This window comes from Jatropha curcas, chromosome 11 (genome assembly GCF_041381405.1).
Source record: "Jatropha curcas cultivar XTBG-Jc1 chromosome 11, XTBG_Jcur_1.0, whole genome shotgun sequence".
NCBI lineage: Eukaryota > Viridiplantae > Streptophyta > Magnoliopsida > Malpighiales > Euphorbiaceae > Jatropha > Jatropha curcas.
In genome coordinates, this window is record NC_143161.1 from 2,038,367 (window position 1) to 2,057,434 (window position 19,068).

The window sequence follows — 19,068 nt, forward strand, 5'->3', positions numbered from 1 at the left end:
TAAAAAGATGGCATCAGGATCTGTTAATTCAAATATCCCAGCTTGCTTATTACCTCATTCAACAAAAAAGATTCATAAACTAAACCAAATTGTTCTAATGGCTACAAATTCCATAACTAGAGGACAAAATCCAAGGCTGCTATACTAACAGTTTAAAAGTTCATCAGACAAGTCTTCTTAAACAGTTGAACTCATTTTCAGCTTCCCATTGTAGCCATTTAGACATTTACAATGATCAAAGCAGCATTTAACATATTTCTAGTTCTCTCAGCAATCCATTTTGCAAAGAGCCGTACCATTAGAGAAGATGAGTCTATTTTAATATCAGATGGATTAATGGATCATAAAAATGGATCCAAATTCCTGAAAATTGATGGTCTTAGAACAACAACTGTGACTTGTGAGCCAACATATGGGTTCTTGCCGTGCACTACAGAGATTTGGGGCCAGCTTTTTCTATTGGTTGTATATGAGTACTTGTTGTCTCTTTCAGCTCATTACATATCAGAAGGATCTGAACTTTTCCTTGAAACCTCTGGAACTGACAATATATTTAGTGCTAGTGTTTTTCAAATGCTTGGCATGTTTCCTCAAGTAATTTTGGTTCTGGGTACGTATAGTTCTTCTCTAACAACACAAAGTTTTTCCTTAATTGTGTTTAACTCTTAAGAAACTAATGTACCAAATTGTTTCTACAGTGGCTGGATTCTCAGGAACTTCCGATACTGTTCAATCAATGGCAGAAATGGGAATGGGTTTACTTGCAGGATCAGTAATCATGAACCTTACATTAATATGGGGTTCTGTTGTTGCTTTTGGCAGCTACAGCCTTTCACAGGCTTCGACTTCGTCAAATACAGAAAACCAAGACAAATTTAGCTTAACTGGTCTAGTTATTTCCTTCTTTCATCATTCAAATTAGGAACATCTTATTATTCAAAAAATTAATAAAATAAATATGGAAACTTTGCAGGTTATGGTGTGAGGACTGATAATCAAACCAAAACAACTGCAAGAATCATGCTTTTGTCTATGATCCCATTTCTTTTACTTCAACTGGCAAAAATCCTGAATTCAACTTTAGCTACACGAATTATAGTCATTGTTTCTCTTATTGTAACACTGATTTATCTTATCACTTACTGTATCTATCAGGTAAAATACTTTTTGTATATGTAATTTGTCAGCATTTATATAGGTTACATAGTCTAATATTCAAGAACATGTATTATTTAGTGCAGGCCTTTACGCCATGGATTAGAGAGCGAAGACTTGAATATTTGATGCGTAAATATGGACAAACAAATATACTACAAGCTCTCCGAATGTCTAATGGGGAGCCTAATGAAGCCAATATAAGAGAGTAAGTTTTCCAATTAATATATATATATATATAGTAATTAGTTGATTAAAACATGTGAGGTTCACCTCAGAATAACCTCTATGATAGATAATTTCCATAGAGTCGTGTACAGGTTTTGCAGCATCTGATTCTACACATCACTTTGTTTCATTTTTGTAGGTTATTTCAGAAAATTGATCAGAACAGCAATACACAAATATCAGCAGCAGAACTAAGAGCATTAGTAATTGGGATACAAATAGAAGAAGTTGGCTTAAACGAGGATGACTTTGTATCAAAAGTTTTTGAAGAATTTGATATTTCTGGAGATTCTAATATTAGTGAGAATGAGTTCATTCAAGGTTTATCAAAATGGATTAGCAATGCTAATGTCTCTGGAAAGAACAATCAAGCAACTCAAACCGTGAAAAAACTAACTAGCAGTAACAGCAATTCAAAGGTATGTGTTTACATTTCTTTCCAATTTAAATTCTTGAAAAATATGAAGAAATATTATGACAATGGAAAAATTGCAATGACAGGGAAATAGTGAAGAGCAACAAAGTCTGGTGGCTAAAAAAGCTGAGGGAAATCAAGCAAGCAAGAACACTAATAAAAATGCTTGGTGGAGTTACATTAAAGCTGCTTTTTTAATACTTTCAGGAACTGCAGTTACTTTTTTGCTTGCAACCCCTTTAATGCAAACTCTACAAGAATTCGCTACGGACATAAACATTCCTTCATTCTTAGTATCATACTTTGTTGTTCCATTGGCTTTGAGCTTCAAACAGGCGTACAGAGCAATAACTTCTGCTAGAGAGAAGACAGAAAAGGCGGTTTCTTTGACTCTTTCTGAGGTTATATATTAACTTCTAATTTCATTCTTGCATTATTTGGTACTAAGGATAAGATTAGATTAAAGAAATAATAATTAATCCATGGTTTTGAATTGCAGCTTTACGGCGGAGTATTCATGAATAATGTGATGGGTTTGGCTATATTCCTAGCACTTGTTTGCATTAAAGATTTGTCATGGGATGTCTCAGCAGAAATTCTAACTGTTCTAATAATTTGCAGTGGAATGGGACTTTCTGCTACCTTTTCCTCCAAATTTCCATTCTGGACATGTATAATAGCATATGCTCTGTATCCCATTTCTTTGGCATTTATTTATGTTCTTACCACATTCTGTGGATGGGGATAATTGTAAGAGCAATTTCAGTTTTCTTTCCTTCATTTTGGCACTTTGCTTTGTAATTTTATTTCTACTTCACAAGATAAAATAAATCAGTCATTTATATCCAGGCGATGAACAGATTTAAATTACTCCCTCCGTCCTATTTTGCTTGCAGAATTTAACAAAACACGCATCATAAGAATTTAGTCAATAAAAATTATTTTGTCCTTTTTACCTTTAACTCATTAAGATATTAATAAAAATCTTTCATTTAATGAACAATCATAAATGTTATTATGGAAAAAAAAATATATTTACATATTTAAATTTATGAACCTTGTAAATATTTTAAGACATAAAAAGAAAAAATAACAAGGCGGAGAGAGTATTATTTTCATTTGGAACATGAAAATGTTTTTGGAAAAGATTTCTTGTCCCTGTCCACTGTGTGCACATGTCTGCAACCTCTTTTTATATATACCAGAAGAAGAATTAGTGGTGTCTTTTCTTTTCTTACCTGAAAAATGAGAGTGCTCGTTTAAAGCGAAACAAACAAAGCATTAATAAATGATTATTGAATGGCATCCACTTAAGCCTCCAGACTTGATTTAACTCCATTGACCCAAGACCGATTGTATATTTTACATTTTTTAATAGAATGTGAATTATTATAATTTGATAAAAAAAACGTATTTTATAATTATTTTATATGTTAAAAATATAAAATATGGATGAATACGTTTTGTTAAAATTATTATAGTTTTGATAAAGAATACGTTCCGTCTCACTTATGTATTTCAAATAATTTAAAATTTAAATGACTTCAAAAAAAAATTATATGATATACAAATCATTATATTTTTGAAATTTTAATTACAATGTATCTAATGAAATGGTTATTTATTTCATGTAATAATTATTTATATTTAAAATTAAAATAATTAAAGTACGGAAATTAATTAAAATTAATTAAAATTGTTGAGCATTAAAATAGATACAGACCATATGCTTCGTAGAAGTTTAAAAAAAAAAAACAAAAACGCACCGTACTATTTATTAAATCTAAAATTTAACTTTTTTTTTAATTCCAATTGCTTTAATCATTCCTTCACTTTATAAGCAACATCTATGATTGTAAACGGCAATTATTTTCCCTATTGAAACTTTTCATGTAGAGATATTTTCCTTTTCTTCTACACCTTTTTCTGTGATCAATCTCCCTCATCCTTTCTTTCCGCCACTATGCCTCTCTTTTTTACAATAATTTTCATTTATTAATTTAAAAGTAGACATCTAAATAACGACAGAACGTTACTTATCCATCCATAATTAAAAACATCTATTTGGACCTATTTTATTTGACTTTGAATCCATTGATGTCATATAAATAATTTATATAATAATTTTGGATAAAAAATAAAAAAATAATGCGAATCCGACGGTGTAGTCTATCACAAGAGTTTTTACATATTTATTAAAACTGTATTCGGTAACAGCTTTTTAAGTAGTTTAATATAGCGTTTAAATTAATTTTTAAAGGTTAATATAGCGTTTTATAAAATATTAACTCATACAATATTCAGCTTTTAACATTTTATAAAAAAAATTATTCAAATAACTATAGCTATTTTTGTAGAACATATTTTAAAGTAAAAAAAAGTTATTCCTACTGCGTTGTGATTCGGAATCTCTAATTTTTTTAAAACAATTTCTTTATACAACTGTGAATTTTTTTATTTAATATTTTAAATACATAAAAATTAACTTTAAGAGCATATTAAGTTATCCTTAAACTACAGGAGCTACAAGATTTTTATTTTTATTTTTAAATATAAAGGACAAAGTGCCAGTTGGTAGTGTCTCTTTAACACAATATACAATACGTACACCATGCATTAATGATCTAAACTTAATATTTGCGTGCCAGACTGGGACCGGGCTTATTTAACCTTTGCTTGACGGGCTTCTTTCAACGTCAATAGCCGGTCTTTATATTTTCCCTAGCCAAGTTCCAAATTATGAGAGCAGCCAACTTCACTTCACTTTGACCAGCCTTTCTTTTCTTCTCTCTGCATCAATGGCAACCCTTCAACTTGTAGCCATAATCACACTCCTTGTGCTAGTAAAGGTACAAAGCCGAACCATCAAACTAAGCCATCAGGAACTTGTGCTTAATCATCTTGAACTAAACTCTTCGATTTTGAGTCCAAAAGCCATTAATTCCACTGAACATACATGTGTTCACTACTACGGCTTCTTGCCATGCGCAACCAATGTTCCTGGTTTTATCTTCCAAATCGTAATTCTTGAGTACTTGCTGCTTGTTGGTGACAAAATTTTAACTAAGGGTAGACAGCAACTTTTTAGTTTCCTTGGTGTCGGTATCTATGGCGCCACTGTATTTCGCATTCTCGCGGTTCTACCCACAATTGTGCTTGTTCTTGGTATGATATTTGTACATTTTAGTTCAAATTGATTTTAAATTACATTAATATTACTAAGATTCAAATTTTGAGTTTTGCTTGCAGCGTCTGGGCTTGCACAGAACAAAGAGGCAGCTCAAGCTAGAATCGAAAATGGAGCTGGTACGCTCGCTGGATCTACTGTTTTTTACCTGACATTGCAGTGGGGGATTTGTGTTGTTCTTGGCAGGACTAAAGTAACTAAAGAATCACCCCAATCCACCTCGACTACTACAGGATTTTCACTGGTTAAAAAGCGATTATCGATTTTTAAAGGTTAGTTATTGATTAACTATTTCGTTAATTTCACGTTTATAGTAATATTAATTTAATCATGTTCAACTTGTCTGTGCTTTTAGCAGAATACGGCGTAGAAACCGACCAGAAGACAAGTTATACAGCAAAAATAATGCTTCTGTCTTTGATTCCTTTAATTATGGTGGAAATAGCCGATACCTTCAAGTCACGGCCATGGAGTCATATAGTGACCCTCATGGTATCTGTTTCAGCACTAGTCTCATACTTCGTCTTTCTGGTAAACATCAAGCTTTAATTAGTTAATCATGGTTGTTAATTAAGTGATTAAGTCAATTCCTAATTTCATTTTAAGATGACTTTTTAACATTTGCAGTCCCGTCATCAATGGATCCAAGAAAGAAGTTTAGAATATTCAAGGGATCAGCTTCTGCTAGCTGGGTTCTTGAATCATTTGCAGAAGTTTGCTAAAAGAAGACTCGTTAATGACGAAGGACAAGTTGATGTTTCTTGCATCAAAAGGTCATTATTTGACAAATTAAATTAGCTTCACAAATTGAATTGCGATTTTATCTTTTGTTTTCTGATAATTAATTAATTTTGTTCCAAAATTAATTAACAGAGTATTTGGTACCATCGATAAAGATAATGATCATTTCATATCAAAAACTGAATTGAATGCGTTTCTTGCAAATATGAAATCTGGGGATTTGGAACTTGATGAAAAGTTTACAAAAGAAGAATTGATGAAGCATTTCGATAAGGACAGTAATCATTTGATTACTGAAGATGAGTTTGTGAGTGGCTGTGAGAAATATATCAGTGAAGCCCAGAAAATAGTTGCTGATAAGAATCCCACCTCAAGAAAATATTTACCATCGTTCCATAAAGTAAGTAGATCCATAAGCAGCTTGTATTAAAAACTCTCTGTCACTGATATTTTTAAGAAAATTCTGTTCTAATTAACATAATAAATCAATGCAGATGGTACAACCATGGATTGAGAGGAAAAAGAATAAATTAGCTGAGATGGAGAAGCAATTGTCAGAAATATTAAACACTGCTCAGAATCAACAACTTGCTTGTCTTCTCACAGATGGAAAACCTGATGAAACGAAAATAAGAAGGTTAATTAGTTGTCTGATATGTCTCCTACCTTCTGTTTTCTTTTTATGCTTCTTTTAACCTTTCCATTGATATTTGTCTCAGTCTGTTCGATGAGTTTGACAAAGATGGAGATAAAAAAATGACTGCGAGTGAACTAAAAGGAATGATCATGAAGAAATTTAGAAGTGTAAAATTGGATCACGATGATTTAGTAGAGAAAATGATGAAAGCTTTTGATGTAAACAACGATAAGGAACTCCATGAAGATGAATTTACAAATGGACTGAAAAAAAGGCTATCATCAGATGGTAACAACTCTCATTTCATTGATGAATGCATAGAGGTAATTAAGCATACAATTAAGAATTTGATTCCATTATGTATAATTATGATTTTGAAATTGTTACACAAATTTTGCAGAAGGAGAAAGGCAACATCAAGAAACTGTCATTACGTAGTCTCATGAAAGCTTTACTTCGAGTTGTTATCGGGATTGCAATCGTGTCTTCTCTCGGTTTACCTCTGGTTAATAATACTCAACTCTTATCAGAACGCATAGGCATACCGTCTTTCTTCGTTTCATTTGTAGTACTTCCTTTTGCTGTAAACTTCAAAACAGCCATGGCAACAATTTTTCCTGCTAGTCAAAAGAAGGAAGGAGCATCTTCAATAATGTTCTCAGAGGTTTGTCCTTACCATTTCCACATTAGAAGACAATTTTAAGAAATGAAATTTCATTAATGGGGTTTAGTTTTATTCGAAACTATTTGCAGATTTATGGAGCAGTATTCATGAACAACATTCTTGGTCTGGTGACACTTGTAGGACTGATTTGGGCAAGAGGTTTCACCTGGGTTTATTCAGCTGAAGTATTGGTAATAGTGGTGATTAGTGCAATAATAGGTCTAATTGCTTTTAGGAGGATCAAGTATCCACTTTGGACTTGTATAGTAGCTTTTTCTTTGTATCCATTGTCTCTGCTCTTGTTTTATATAATTAGGTATATTGTGGGATGGAAGTAGAATTACTTGGAAACCAATTTAATATAATCCCTATTATATCTATGTATGCTTTTGTGTTCCTAAAAAATAAATGTATCATAGTTTTGTTTTTCTCTTTTACCCTTTAATAAATTCACATTTAATTATATTTATAAATTTCAGAGTTACTATCTCCGTTTTTAAATACTTATCACAAACAATTATTGTTTCAATTCCTTCAAAAAATTTGATGATTTGAAATATTAAATTAGAGATAATATAGTATTCAACAATTTATTGTAATTTACATAAATTAACGGTTTTTTTTAAAAGATAAATTCAATTGTGATAAATATTTAACAATAGAGATAGTAATTTATTATGGGAATAAGGGTAGAAAAGAAAAACATATGAATTTTTGCTGCATTAATTATATTTTCTTAAAATTCGTAGATAGAAAAAAAAAATGTGACAATTTTTTTAAGAGAGGAGTGTGATTTTTATTAATTTTATTTTAAATTAACAAATTGTTTTTATTAATGAATACATTTATTAATACTCACTCTTTGAGGAAGCGGTAGGTCCACAAAATGTCGTGTCTATTATGAAAATGACGAATTCTGTGCTGACGTAAGGTTGATGATGCAACAACTAATTATTAGGTGGGTGGGAGTGGGACCACAAATAATGCACGTTCTACTCGCAATAATACAATGTGTTTGCGAAGCACTATAATAAAATACTCCCAACTGTAAAATTTAAGAAAGTTGATGGGCCGTTAAAGTCCAAAAAAACCACGCCCAAAAATTACTTCACATGGGCCGACACAGTTACTCCTCAAGCCCACTACAAGTTCGAGCTATCCAGTTTAACAAAAGGGAAAACGATGTGTCATATATGCATTTCTCTTATATTGATTCATCATATAGAAATTCACAATATCAACGAAAAGAACTATCGAGTTTATCCTTTACATATCCAAGGCCAGAATCCTCTCCAGTAGTGACCACATTTGTTTACAGTAAGGACCAATTAACATCTATCTCAACCATCTGATTATTATGTCATTTTCATTACATGATTAATTATGAGAATTGCCATTTAGAGTCTGAGGCTGAGATCAATGCTATTTTCTCTTGTTTCACCTCTGTCATTGTTCAAGCCTATGAAGTTTGGTTCCACAGTGCCAATTTGCTCCCTGGGAAGCAAGAAACTATAGAAAGGTTTCTTGTGTTTGGATCCAACTTGTGATAATGGGAGATGATGCAAGTAGTCCTCATTGCTTTCCTGCAAAGCATAACAAAGAAGTGTCATGTCAAACACCCAAATATGATTCTGAAAGAAAATTTTCTGACCATGGCATTTTCCTGTACAAAATTTGGAATTAGAATAGTTGAGTTGAAGCTTTGAAAACTTACTTGAAAAGGGCAAGGAGTAAATTTGGGTCTTTCTCTTTGAGTTGGAGGAGTTGATGGAGAACCAAATAAGAGGAAATTACCGTTTCCTGCATTATCTGTACTGCAAGTTCTGATGCTGGTCTCCATTGAACAACCTACAGGCTTCATCTCTCTGAGAAAAACATTATCAGAAATAGTAATATAAGTGTTTATTTACAATCTTTAATTAAATGGAAAGATACACCATACATATACATAGGACAGGAAGATGAAACTAATTAGGTTTACCTGGAGGTAGTCTCAGTTGGTTCAAGATTGATTAAGCTGTGACTACCACATGAAAGCGTTGAGTCGTTTAGTCTGTTGGTATGAGGTAAAAATGGAGGAATTGAGTATTGGAGAGGAGGAATTGGAGGGATCTCCATAGAAAATGGACGTGATCGCTTTACACCAACAACCTATATGTATATACAGTAACCAATACTTCAACATTAGATTTGACAATTTTCTGTATATCTTTTTCAATTATTTCATCAAATTACGAAAAACAAGAAAGTAAAAGGGAAAATGAATCTTAAATAGAATAAATTGAAACCTACCATAACCTTATCTTCCTCCGGCCATGCAGAAGTACAATGGTAATATGATGTTTGGTTTGAAGGGGGCTCTCTACCATGACAAGGTCCAGCAGATGATATAGTTGTTGAAGAAGATGATGCAGCAGGAGAATGTGGAAAGAGATTTTTCTGCAAGAGGCCAACTTAATTATAAAAATATCAATAGCAGCAATTATTAATAAAAAAAATTAAACAAATTAATTTAACTATTTCTTAATTACCATGGAAGGTGGTGATTGATGGCTTCTCTGCATCATCCTAGGAGATGGAATAAACATTTGAGGATGATGATTATTATTGTTATTATTATTAGATCCATTTAATGAATTGGTAGAAAATTGAAGCCCGTGAGCTGATCTATGATCCCCACCAACATCAACACTAGCAGGCTGACAAGAGCTACTACTCCACATTGTGGGTAACAAAGCATGCTCCGGTAAAACAACACCAGATCCAGCAATTTGGACACCATTTTTACCGCCTCCTAGTGGTGGAGGATTACTGTTACCATTATTATTAGCATGATTATAAAATGATGTCGTGGTTGGAGGAGTAAAATGGTTGGGAATTGGAGAAAGGGAGACATTTTTAGACGTTGAAGGAATATGTGGCTGATGATGATAACAAGTACTTGAAAGTGATGAAACTAAAGAAAACCCATCATTCTTGATTTTCTGGTGATCTAAATCACTTTTCTTTTCTTGTTCTCTCAAAATCTTCTCTAGTTCTGCAACTCCTGGTCCTCTTTTTGGAACTCTTTGTCTTTTTGGCTTCTTTGAATACAGATAATCACTGCCATTATCGCCACCACAAGCTCCACCACCGCAACCACTACTAAGGCTAGTATTGCTGCACATTTTCCTTACTTGAAAAGATAAAAAATTAACAAACAAGTGGGTATTTTGTTTCTTGTTTGTCTGTGTATTTTCCTGTAACAAGCATTAAAAAAAGAGCAAGAAAATGTATAATTTAAATAGTAAAACGAAGCAGGATAAAATAAAAGAGAGAAAGATGAAGAAAAATCCGCAGATTTCAAGATCCACAAATCTAAAACAAGTAAGAAAAAATCAATTTAAAAAAGCGAGATATAAGGTAAGGAAATCTCAAAGAATGAGGAGATGAAAGCGGCTGCCTATGCGTTAATAATCAAGTGGAACAAAGGGAAAGTCCAACCCATGTTTTCAGCTCTCTGAGAAGATTTTATTAGAGAGAGATTTGTTTGTCCGAGAGAACAATATCATTTTTGAGGATGTTTTCAAAGCACGGAAATCCAAGCATTCATCAGAATCTTCTCATTTCTCGATTTTCTCGCTCAATTTTCTCTCCTCTCTTTCTTTCTTTTCCTACTCCTTCTCTTCTCTTCTCTTCTCTGCTTCACCTTATATAATAAAACATCAGGAAAAAGAAAATCATATTGGAAACAAACACAGCATCTACATATGAACTTTAATATCACATGACCCCATTCTCTGTATTTGAAATGTGTCTCAAGATCTCTGAAAATCTTTACCATATTTATAACCAGTTTTTGTACTCTTCTATGCCAATTTTTCAACCTCATTTCATACAAATTTAAGGCATTTACTTGTGGACCCAACTAAGGATATACATTGCTAGATTTTGCTAAATTTCAATCCACCATTGTTACTGGTTTTTCTTTCTTTTTTGTTTAAAAAATAATAAGTTCACAAAAGATTAATATAATTAATGATATCTAACTCAAAAGATTAATATAATCAGTGCCTTAAGCTAGCAAAAAATCTATACAAGGTAAAGCAATCTCCAGGGTGGAAAGCCTTAATAATATGCATCTTTTGCTAATCATCCGCTGTACAGTTCATTATAAGTCACTTAGCATGGAAATGTAGTTAAAAAATTTTCAAATAAATTTGAAGTTTATATTATTTATTAAGAGCAAATCTTTTCTGTACGTCAAAATATTTATGGGATTTGCATTTATTTTGGTAGTAACAGGATAATTAGGGTAAGTTGGTAGGTTAAAATTACATAATGATCATAATAAGTATCTTAACAGTATCACGAAGCCCTTTAATTGATCTTAGTTGCAGGCAGACTAAATTATCAATTAAGCCTTAAGATATCTAAAAATAGTTTTCATAAAATGATTTTTAGAGGAAATTACTGGTTCTATATAGCACATGCATGTCCTCATCAAATTTCTCTTACAAATTAGGAGACAAATATGTCATTTTCATCATTCTAAGGGTATAAATATGAGTATACAAGAACTTGTTTGTAACCTATTGGAAAACCCAGATTTCAGTTCCAACCAAATCAAATTCATTAATGTAGAAATCCATAATTACTCCATTTGGATATATATATATATACACTCCATCCATATAAAGTCTCTCTGCCTCACCAATATTTATTACCATTTTCAGTTTTATATTCACAACTTTCTGTATGGAAATTTCCTCCTTTAATTATAAATTTAATTTTTACATTATCAAAATCATATATATTATATCCAATAAAATACAACACATGAAATACACAGCAATCTCAATCGCAATCTATACCAAGACAAAATAAAATAAAAATCCCAAATCCCAAAATAAAATATTGAAAGAAATATACTGAATATTTGTTATTTATTTCACTGTCTCTCCATATCTGTTTCACAAATCTCCTCTCCACAGCTTCGGGTCCTTGACGATCTGTCTCTGGTAACCATCCATCGAAAGGACCCTAACCGAGACCCTGACGATCCACCGCCTTTCTCCATCTCCACCGGCGGGGCTGACGGTTGAGTCTCAGTACCCAACTCTCGCTCCTCTACACCAGTCCTAGGCTCAGCTACGGTGCGACATATAGGACAAGTAGTATTTGACCCAAGCCACGTATCAATACACTCTACATGAAACATGTGCTTACAATTTGGCAATACCCTAACCATAGCGCTTTCCACTACAGTACCCAAACAAACAGAGCACTCTGTTTCTCTTGCTTCACCTCGGTCAAGCTGTTTCTGATCGCTTAGCTTATATGGAAATGTAGGAAATGAAGCAATAACCAAAGGATCAAGGCCCGTCTTGACTGGTCCGCCGAAATAATTAACCACCGCCACATCCGTTGCAATTTGCCTGCTAAGCCGATCAAAAGCAGCTCTGCGTGCCCTTTCTTGGCGTCTTGAAATGATATATCTAGAGTAAAGATATAGAAAAACTATCAGCAAAACCGCCGTGAAAAGAGATAAGATCGCTGCCAGCATGACTTTCCGGCTGACTCCAAATTCTCTATCGTCGTCATCTTTGTGACCCATATTTGAGGGTGTTGAGGTTAATTTCAGGACAGGGTGTGTTTGTTTGATCTCTGGATTTCTGTGGAAGTGACTTCCATATTTATGTTTGCCGTGTGTGAATGGTTGAAATTGTTGTTTAATTGGGCTTTGAAAATTTTGTTGGAGTAGGAAATTTTCGCAGCTATAATTTTCTTGACTTTGACTTTTGGAAATTATTTCTGGGGGCATATCAGTAAGTTTACATGAGATTTCAAGGATTTATAATTTATATACTAGTATATTATTTTAGTCTCACCATTTTTCTAAAATTGATCTTATTAGTGATAATTAATTAGTAATTACCATGAATTGACATTTTATTGAAATATAATATCTAATTTATAGAATTAAAGTTTGATTAGTAGTAGTTATATCATTCTTGTATATATTGAAGGAAATGATAGAAAAAAATAAATATTTATTAGAGTTGTACATTTAGTACAAACAATCCTATATATATAGATATCCAAATATGGAAATATAATAGGTGACATGAATCTTTACATCAATATATAATCATATTATTTTATATAATTTAGAGTTTAATTTGAGATAATCATATATTTACATTAACGATCATAATTAAAATTTTCATTTATACTTGAAAATAAAATCATATAGTAAAATTCATTTTTATTTTTTATTAGATATGTAATTTATTAGATAAAAAATAAAATTGCATCCTACAATTACAAAGTAATACCATATACCAATTATTAATTATTCAATTCTATAAAAAATAAATTCATAGCGTATTTAAAATTTAGACCAAACAAATGACTCCTCAGGCATTGGGTAATCTTATCTATCACTATGCCCCCGCTTTCACGTAACGTATTGGATGACTTTAATCAACGGTTGCAAATCACAATCACTCCTTAACCATTGTCAACGACTGGCTATATCTTTCCATGGGCCACTTTGCATTTACTTCTAATTTCTAAATTTATCATTAAATTTTCATCATAATTAATTTTATGTGAATATTAAGTGATGAAGTTTAATATTATTGTCTTCTAAAAAAAAAAAAAAAAGTTTAATATTATTGAAAAAAGATTAATATTGTCAATTTTTTTGAAAATTTTTATTTAATGCTTTTTTGTAAAATTATATTAGAAAAAGGTTATTTAGTTAGGATATAAATTTGTAATAAATTTATTTTTTTAGAAAAAATTTAGTTAAATATTTCTTTAATTGATTTTCACTACCAAAATATTAATCCAATGGAAATTAAAGATACAGACATTAAAGAATGACCATAATAATTTGGACGGATGTGAGTTGCACATTAGAATATTGTTCAATTAAATATTAAAATTAAATTTCAACAATAAGGTCCCGTAGCTCAGTTGGTTAGAGCGTTGGTCTTATGAGCCGAAGGTCGCGGGTTCGAGTCCCGCCGGGACCAATTTTTTTATTTTTTCGTTCTTTCAACCTCTTCATATCAAAAGCCCAGCCCAGCCCACAAACAGTGATCCAACAAAATATATTCAAATTAGGATAATCCCAGAAATATTTATTTTATTGTTTTTTGTTCCTTAAAAGTTGCTTAAAATAATACAATAGCATCATGTTCTCTTTTCTTCCAATCCGATAATTGAAAAGTTCATATTATTATTCCCTAATATAGGAAATAACAATCATTTAAACTTCTGCATTTTAGATAAATAAATGATATGTCCAATTAACCCAGAAAGATGGAAATATGATGGAAGCCACATGCCCCTTATTTTCATAATTTGTTGTAAGATAAATCAATAAATGTTATAATTTTGCAGGTAGAGATGGGGAATTTAAACTATGATAAAAAATGAATTGTCAATATGGTGAAAATTAAATTAGAAAATACAATTTAAACAATTTTATTATCAATTTTCAATGTGAAAATCCTAATTACACATTTTAAGAATTTCCTCTTTCAAAAAAATTTATTTTAAGAATTTCAATTTGTTTTTGATAAAATTAAGAATTTCAACTTAACACTTTGTGGGTGAGAGATTAAATAGTTTAATAAAACTAAATTTTAGAGATTAATTACTATTTTTACCTAATAAGAGGGATAAAATTATAATTATGATAAAATTTGAAGGATAAAATGGTTATTTAGTCTTTTAGAATAATAATTAAAAAAACTGAGGAATTCAACAAACCTCAGACGGCCCCTCCTTGAACTGGAAAAATGAAAAAGGACGATGACTGCAATAAAAAAGAACAAAATCCCTTCCCTTTTTAAAACTTTAATAAAGCAACAGGACAGTCATACAAGGCAAACAACCGCCAATCTCCATCAACTCCTATCATTCTTTGTTTGTTCTGCGGTCACTATTAACCATCCCAATCTGGATGGTTGAATTTTTCAAACCCAAAAATGAGAAAAACCAGCTAGCACTACACAACACACTGACACACAAATCACAGTCCCTTTACAAGTTGTTGAGGCCTTGATTGAAGGGCAATCAGTTTTTAATTAAATGTATATATATATATTTTTACAATTTCATGTCTGTGATTTTTGTTGTTAAGTGTATTTTGGGGAGAGAGAAGAGCTGGTAATGGGCCATGGCAGTCCACATTTCTACACCCACCTTTTATTCTTTTCTTTATTTGTTTTTTCAGGCTTTCCTTCTTCTTCACTACAACAATTTCTGTTCTTGCCAACTTTTCTTTTCCTTTTTTCTCCGAGATCTTGATTGAGTGCCCATTTGCTTGAACAGAAGAGTCCCTACAGGAATTTTTGCTACTCTTTCTCTGGTATATCTTACTTGCCTAGTTTTTTTTTTTTTCTTTCCTTTTTTTTCCGTGTCGGTTACTCGGTTTGTTTACGTATTGTATACTTCATTTTTGGATTGACCAAAGGGATTTAAGCAACGTTGATGGGGGAGATCTGGGTGCTGTTTAGTGAAGTAGTCTGAATTAATCAGATTGGTATGCAATTTATTTATTGATTTCTAAATTAATTAGTAATTAATTATTTTCTTTTTTTGTTGTGTGTATTGGCTTTCAATTTTCTGTTCATGTGTTTTATGTTTCATTTGTTGAATAGAATTGACTTCCTTGAGTTGAGATTGGGTGTAAGGAGTTCTATTTTAAGAAACCGGTGGTTACTTTGCATTTTCAATTGATTAAAATGCAATTACATGATAAAATGGCCTTTTTATAGGTGGGATTTTTTTTTGAGATGAGCATCTGTTGGTTGCCTAATGTCTTAATTTTTGGAACATGGATAAAGTGCTGATATTGCCTGTGTTTAAATTAAAATTGTTTTCAGGTTTATGTTAAGTTGGACAGGCACCTGGCTTCAGGAATGGGTTCTGGTGATTGGTTTAAGGCAATAATTAGATTAAAGAAGGTCAAGGGTGATAGTTCAAAACAAGTGAAGGTATTGAATTCCCAGAAGTTTGTATTTTGTTCAACTCATTTTCATAAGAGTCCATCTTAATTTTCTTTGTGAAGTTTGTGATAATTTGGCCTGTGGCCGTAAAATTATTTACTCAAAGATGAAGTTTTCATCCATTATCCACTTGAAAGTAGTTGTATTTAGTTTGTTGATGTCTTGTTATTAGGAAAATTGTATCTACTAGACATGACCTCTGTTCCTACAATCTGAGACAGGGGTCTTCAGCTTCTGCAAAATCTAATGGCTTCAAATGGAAAAAGAACCGATCACACAAACAGTCTACTAGTTCTAGCAGTGACAATCCAAGAGTTCTTCATATGCCAGTTGAGGACTTGGCTGCCATTCGTATTCAAACTGCATTCAGGGCTTATATGGTATGTCTAGCTACACCATATAAGCTACTTCTGTTAAATTAGTTTTCTTAGTTTCAATTCGTCATTCTTAATGTGGTCATTCTTTCATTCGTCAAGTTATTGGTTCTTTGCTGTATCTAAATTTATAGCATGCTAATTTGATTTTCATTTGCAAACCTCACTTGAAAGAAGGATATCTTAAATTCCCTTATAATCTATAATAGGCATGAGAACTGAAACTTTGCTGTCTTATGCTATCAACAGAACCTTCAACTTCAACACAATAGGAAGTAAATCCAGATGACTACCTGGTTAACTTCTTCACATTTATGAGCTCTATTCTTTTTTATGATGATTGATGTCATGTACCATGCATCTTGGCCTTATAGTCTATTTATCTCTTTATTTGATACACTAGAGACAAAATTATTTTTGTGGTTCCCATAACGCAGTTTTTCTTTCCTTTGGGAGATGTCTATTACTCTCTTTCTAAGCACGGATATGCACACAGACAAAGCACTTTTGAGCATAATAAATGGTTGAATTGTTTCCTCATGATGTAGGCTAGAAAAACATTACGCCGTCTGAAAGGAGCTGTGAGATTACAGACTCTGACCCAGAAGTATTCTGTTAAAAAGCAAGCTACAACGACATTGAATTTTCTTCATTCATGGAGCAAAATACAGGCCCAAATTAGAGCTCGTCGACAATGCATGGTAATAGAGGGCCGGTTAAGACGGAAGAAATTAGAGAATCAAGTAAAACTTGAGGCAAAGCTTCATGATCTGGAGGTTAGATTAGATTATACTGTTAAAACAACTCTTCAATTGGAGTATTTTCAATTTCTACTTATATATAGTTGAATCCGGAATGAATGTTGGAGGCATTCATGTGGTCCTAGATTTTGGTAAGAGGAGGTAGCTAGGTTGGTATCTCTTTTCTGTTATCTCTGGAACTGCATCCAGGAAAATTTTGGTCCTATTAGATTTGCCTTTGTTTTGTGTGAACGCATATAACTTCATTTTTGCATGTTACGACTTTTAGATGGCAAGAAGTAGGGATTGCCAATAATATGTAAAATAAGAAAAAGAAAATCATCATAATAGTTAAAAGAACAGATTTGCTTATTAGATGGTTAGAATTCCCATTTTCTTGTAGTAGTCCATTGACGTCCTTGAGTTCTTCCAATTACCATATCAACATGTTTCTCTCTCTCAGTAGTTGTTTAAATGGATGACAGGTTGAATGGTGTAGTGGGTCTGAAACAATGGAAGAAGTTCTTGCAAGACTACATCAGAGGGAAGAAGCAGCCGTTAAGAGAGAACGAGCAATGGCATATGCCTTTTCGCATCAGGTAACTCTGAGAGTACTATGTTCATGATATTGGCTCACTGGAGCTGAAAATCACCATTGAAATCCTATGAATTACAGTGGAGGGCCAACTGTAGCCAGAGCCTTGGAGCAGTTAACTTTGAACTTGGCAAAGAAAATTGGGGATGGAGTTGGATGGATCGCTGGATTGCTGCTCGTCCATGGGAAAGCCGAGTCCCTGCTCTGTCCATTAGCCCAAAGAAAATGCAAACCAAACAGGCAAACCAAGCTGGTAAAAACACCTATTCACCAACTGTTAAAACTCCAATTTCATCTAAATCATCTTCATCCAATGGGAAGGGAACTAGAAAGGCTCGAAGATTGTCATATCCTTTTGCTGACAAAGGAGCTACACTTGAAGGAAGCATTAAAACTGAAGAATTTAAAGCAGAACAGTTAGTATCTGACTCCTCAATCAATATATAAAGCAAAAAGCTTTTAATATTCATTCACTTATTTTCAAGATAAGAAAAGGAAAATTTCTTCAAATATGTATTTATTCATTCTAATAGTAGAAGGGAAGTGGCGTGGTTGCGAATTTGTGATAAAGCAGTATAGCACATTAGAACAGGACTGGGCTTGGACTGAACTGATTATTCTTCTCTCCATTTGTTTGTTTTTACTTTTTTTTTTTTCTCTCAAACAATTTCGCATTTTTTTGAAAAATCATATGTATATCTATAATGTAAATAAACAGAGCATTTTGTTTGAGTGAAATAGTGATAATAATTTGGCAGGGTGCTATTTTCCATTACTCTCTATCAGCAGCTTTATCCTAATCAAGAATGAAAATAATCCAATTGTTGTTCTTGTGCACATCATTAATCCTTAGCACCAAAAAAGAGAGGATAAAGGGAAATAATTCTTTCATTTCTAGTTATGAAATGTGTACCAAGAACAGGAAAAAACAGTTGGGCTTGGCGGTGTAGTTCAGGGCATTTATTCTTCGCAGCTTTATCGTTGTTGAACATTAACGACAATTTAAAGGTTTTGCAATGTTTTTAGCTTTTTGTTGGTCTTGCCATTAAAGAAACAACACAACAACAAAGGTTTACTTTGATTTTCTCCAACCAGACGAAGAGGCGAGAATTAAGAATATTGGGGTGCAGTGCAGGAATCAAAATTATGTCTTTCAACGAAACAATATGAACACTAATCATAGGGTTAAATACGTAATTGCTGAGTAACATAAAAGAATAATACAGTATATTCTGTTTAATTAAAAAGGGCATTTGAAAATCCATTATTAACTTACTATTATGTCCATTTGAGCCGTCCATTTAAAATGAAATTTTGGGGAAAAAAA

General features: G+C 32.3%; 4 protein-coding genes, 1 non-coding gene and 1 pseudogene across 8 annotated transcripts; 4 read left to right on the top strand and 2 right to left on the bottom strand.

Annotated features, from left to right (window-relative positions):
* The first annotated feature begins 146 nt into the window (after positions 1-146).
* On the top strand, positions 147-2,620 carry LOC149492321 (sodium/calcium exchanger NCL2-like). Its single transcript, XM_089716622.1, has 7 exons — positions 147-610; positions 699-887; positions 974-1,155; positions 1,242-1,363; positions 1,523-1,802; positions 1,885-2,199; positions 2,298-2,620. Exons 1-7 carry the CDS (start codon positions 232-234, stop codon positions 2,544-2,546), a joined length of 1,716 nt encoding a protein of 571 aa, XP_089572748.1. The 5' UTR covers positions 147-231; the 3' UTR covers positions 2,547-2,620.
* A 1,874-nt stretch (positions 2,621-4,494) lies between these two features.
* Positions 4,495-7,500, top strand: LOC149492322 (sodium/calcium exchanger NCL2-like). Its single transcript, XM_089716703.1, has 9 exons — positions 4,495-4,963; positions 5,048-5,257; positions 5,344-5,516; positions 5,613-5,758; positions 5,859-6,126; positions 6,221-6,363; positions 6,446-6,686; positions 6,764-7,027; positions 7,117-7,500. Exons 1-9 carry the CDS (start codon positions 4,597-4,599, stop codon positions 7,363-7,365), a joined length of 2,061 nt encoding a protein of 686 aa, XP_089572829.1. The 5' UTR covers positions 4,495-4,596; the 3' UTR covers positions 7,366-7,500.
* Positions 7,501-8,212: 712 nt separating this feature from the next.
* LOC149492323 (uncharacterized) lies at positions 8,213-10,840 on the bottom strand. The gene is made up of 5 exons (XM_089716046.1): positions 9,559-10,840; positions 9,320-9,466; positions 9,009-9,178; positions 8,742-8,892; positions 8,213-8,610 (listed from the first exon to the last, which is right to left on the bottom strand). The coding sequence occupies exons 1-5, from the start codon at positions 10,192-10,194 to the stop codon at positions 8,425-8,427; spliced, it is 1,290 nt and encodes a 429-aa protein (XP_089572172.1). The 5' UTR covers positions 10,195-10,840; the 3' UTR covers positions 8,213-8,424.
* Positions 10,841-11,757: 917 nt separating this feature from the next.
* On the bottom strand, positions 11,758-12,741 carry LOC149492324 (RING-H2 finger protein ATL40 pseudogene; annotated as a pseudogene).
* Positions 12,742-13,975: 1,234 nt separating this feature from the next.
* TRNAI-UAU (transfer RNA isoleucine (anticodon UAU)) lies at positions 13,976-14,049 on the top strand. The gene has a single exon. It is a non-coding gene; the product is annotated as a tRNA-Ile (tRNA).
* An 848-nt stretch (positions 14,050-14,897) lies between these two features.
* IQD9 (IQ-domain 9) lies at positions 14,898-18,516 on the top strand. 4 transcript variants are annotated; one of them, XM_089716011.1, is made up of 8 exons: positions 14,898-15,392; positions 15,498-15,566; positions 15,685-15,801; positions 15,910-16,020; positions 16,254-16,412; positions 16,955-17,182; positions 17,632-17,745; positions 17,823-18,516. In XM_089716011.1, exons 4-8 carry the CDS (start codon positions 15,946-15,948, stop codon positions 18,186-18,188), a joined length of 942 nt encoding a protein of 313 aa, XP_089572137.1. In that variant the 5' UTR covers positions 14,898-15,392; positions 15,498-15,566; positions 15,685-15,801; positions 15,910-15,945; the 3' UTR covers positions 18,189-18,516. The 4 variants fall into 4 exon arrangements, with proteins under 4 accessions (XP_089572137.1, XP_089572138.1, XP_089572136.1 ...); XM_089716010.1 differs by lacking the exon at positions 15,685-15,801 and having other exon boundaries at positions 14,900-15,114; positions 15,258-15,392; XM_089716009.1 differs by lacking the exon at positions 15,685-15,801 and having other exon boundaries at positions 14,900-15,392.
* Positions 18,517-19,068: the final 552 nt, after the last annotated feature.

Coding starts and splice junctions, on each gene's coding strand:
- LOC149492323 (XM_089716046.1), bottom strand. CDS start 10,194: ATGTGCAGCAATACTAGCCTTAGTAGTGGTTGCGGTGGTGGAGCTTGT. Junction 8,893..9,008: donor CCAACTGAGACTACCTCCAG/GTAAACCTAATT, acceptor TGTTTTTCTCAG/AGAGATGAAGCCTGTAGGTT. Junction 8,611..8,741: donor TTACTCCTTGCCCTTTTCAA/GTAAGTTTTCAA, acceptor TATGCTTTGCAG/GAAAGCAATGAGGACTACTT.
- IQD9 (XM_089716011.1), top strand. CDS start 15,946: ATGGGTTCTGGTGATTGGTTTAAGGCAATAATTAGATTAAAGAAGGTC. Junction 16,413..16,954: donor CTGCATTCAGGGCTTATATG/GTATGTCTAGCT, acceptor CTCATGATGTAG/GCTAGAAAAACATTACGCCG. Junction 17,183..17,631: donor CAAAGCTTCATGATCTGGAG/GTTAGATTAGAT, acceptor AATGGATGACAG/GTTGAATGGTGTAGTGGGTC.
- LOC149492321 (XM_089716622.1), top strand. CDS start 232: ATGATCAAAGCAGCATTTAACATATTTCTAGTTCTCTCAGCAATCCAT. Junction 888..973: donor AGACAAATTTAGCTTAACTG/GTCTAGTTATTT, acceptor GAAACTTTGCAG/GTTATGGTGTGAGGACTGAT. Junction 1,156..1,241: donor TCACTTACTGTATCTATCAG/GTAAAATACTTT, acceptor TATTTAGTGCAG/GCCTTTACGCCATGGATTAG.
- LOC149492322 (XM_089716703.1), top strand. CDS start 4,597: ATGGCAACCCTTCAACTTGTAGCCATAATCACACTCCTTGTGCTAGTA. Junction 5,517..5,612: donor TCTCATACTTCGTCTTTCTG/GTAAACATCAAG, acceptor TAACATTTGCAG/TCCCGTCATCAATGGATCCA. Junction 6,127..6,220: donor ATTTACCATCGTTCCATAAA/GTAAGTAGATCC, acceptor AAATCAATGCAG/ATGGTACAACCATGGATTGA.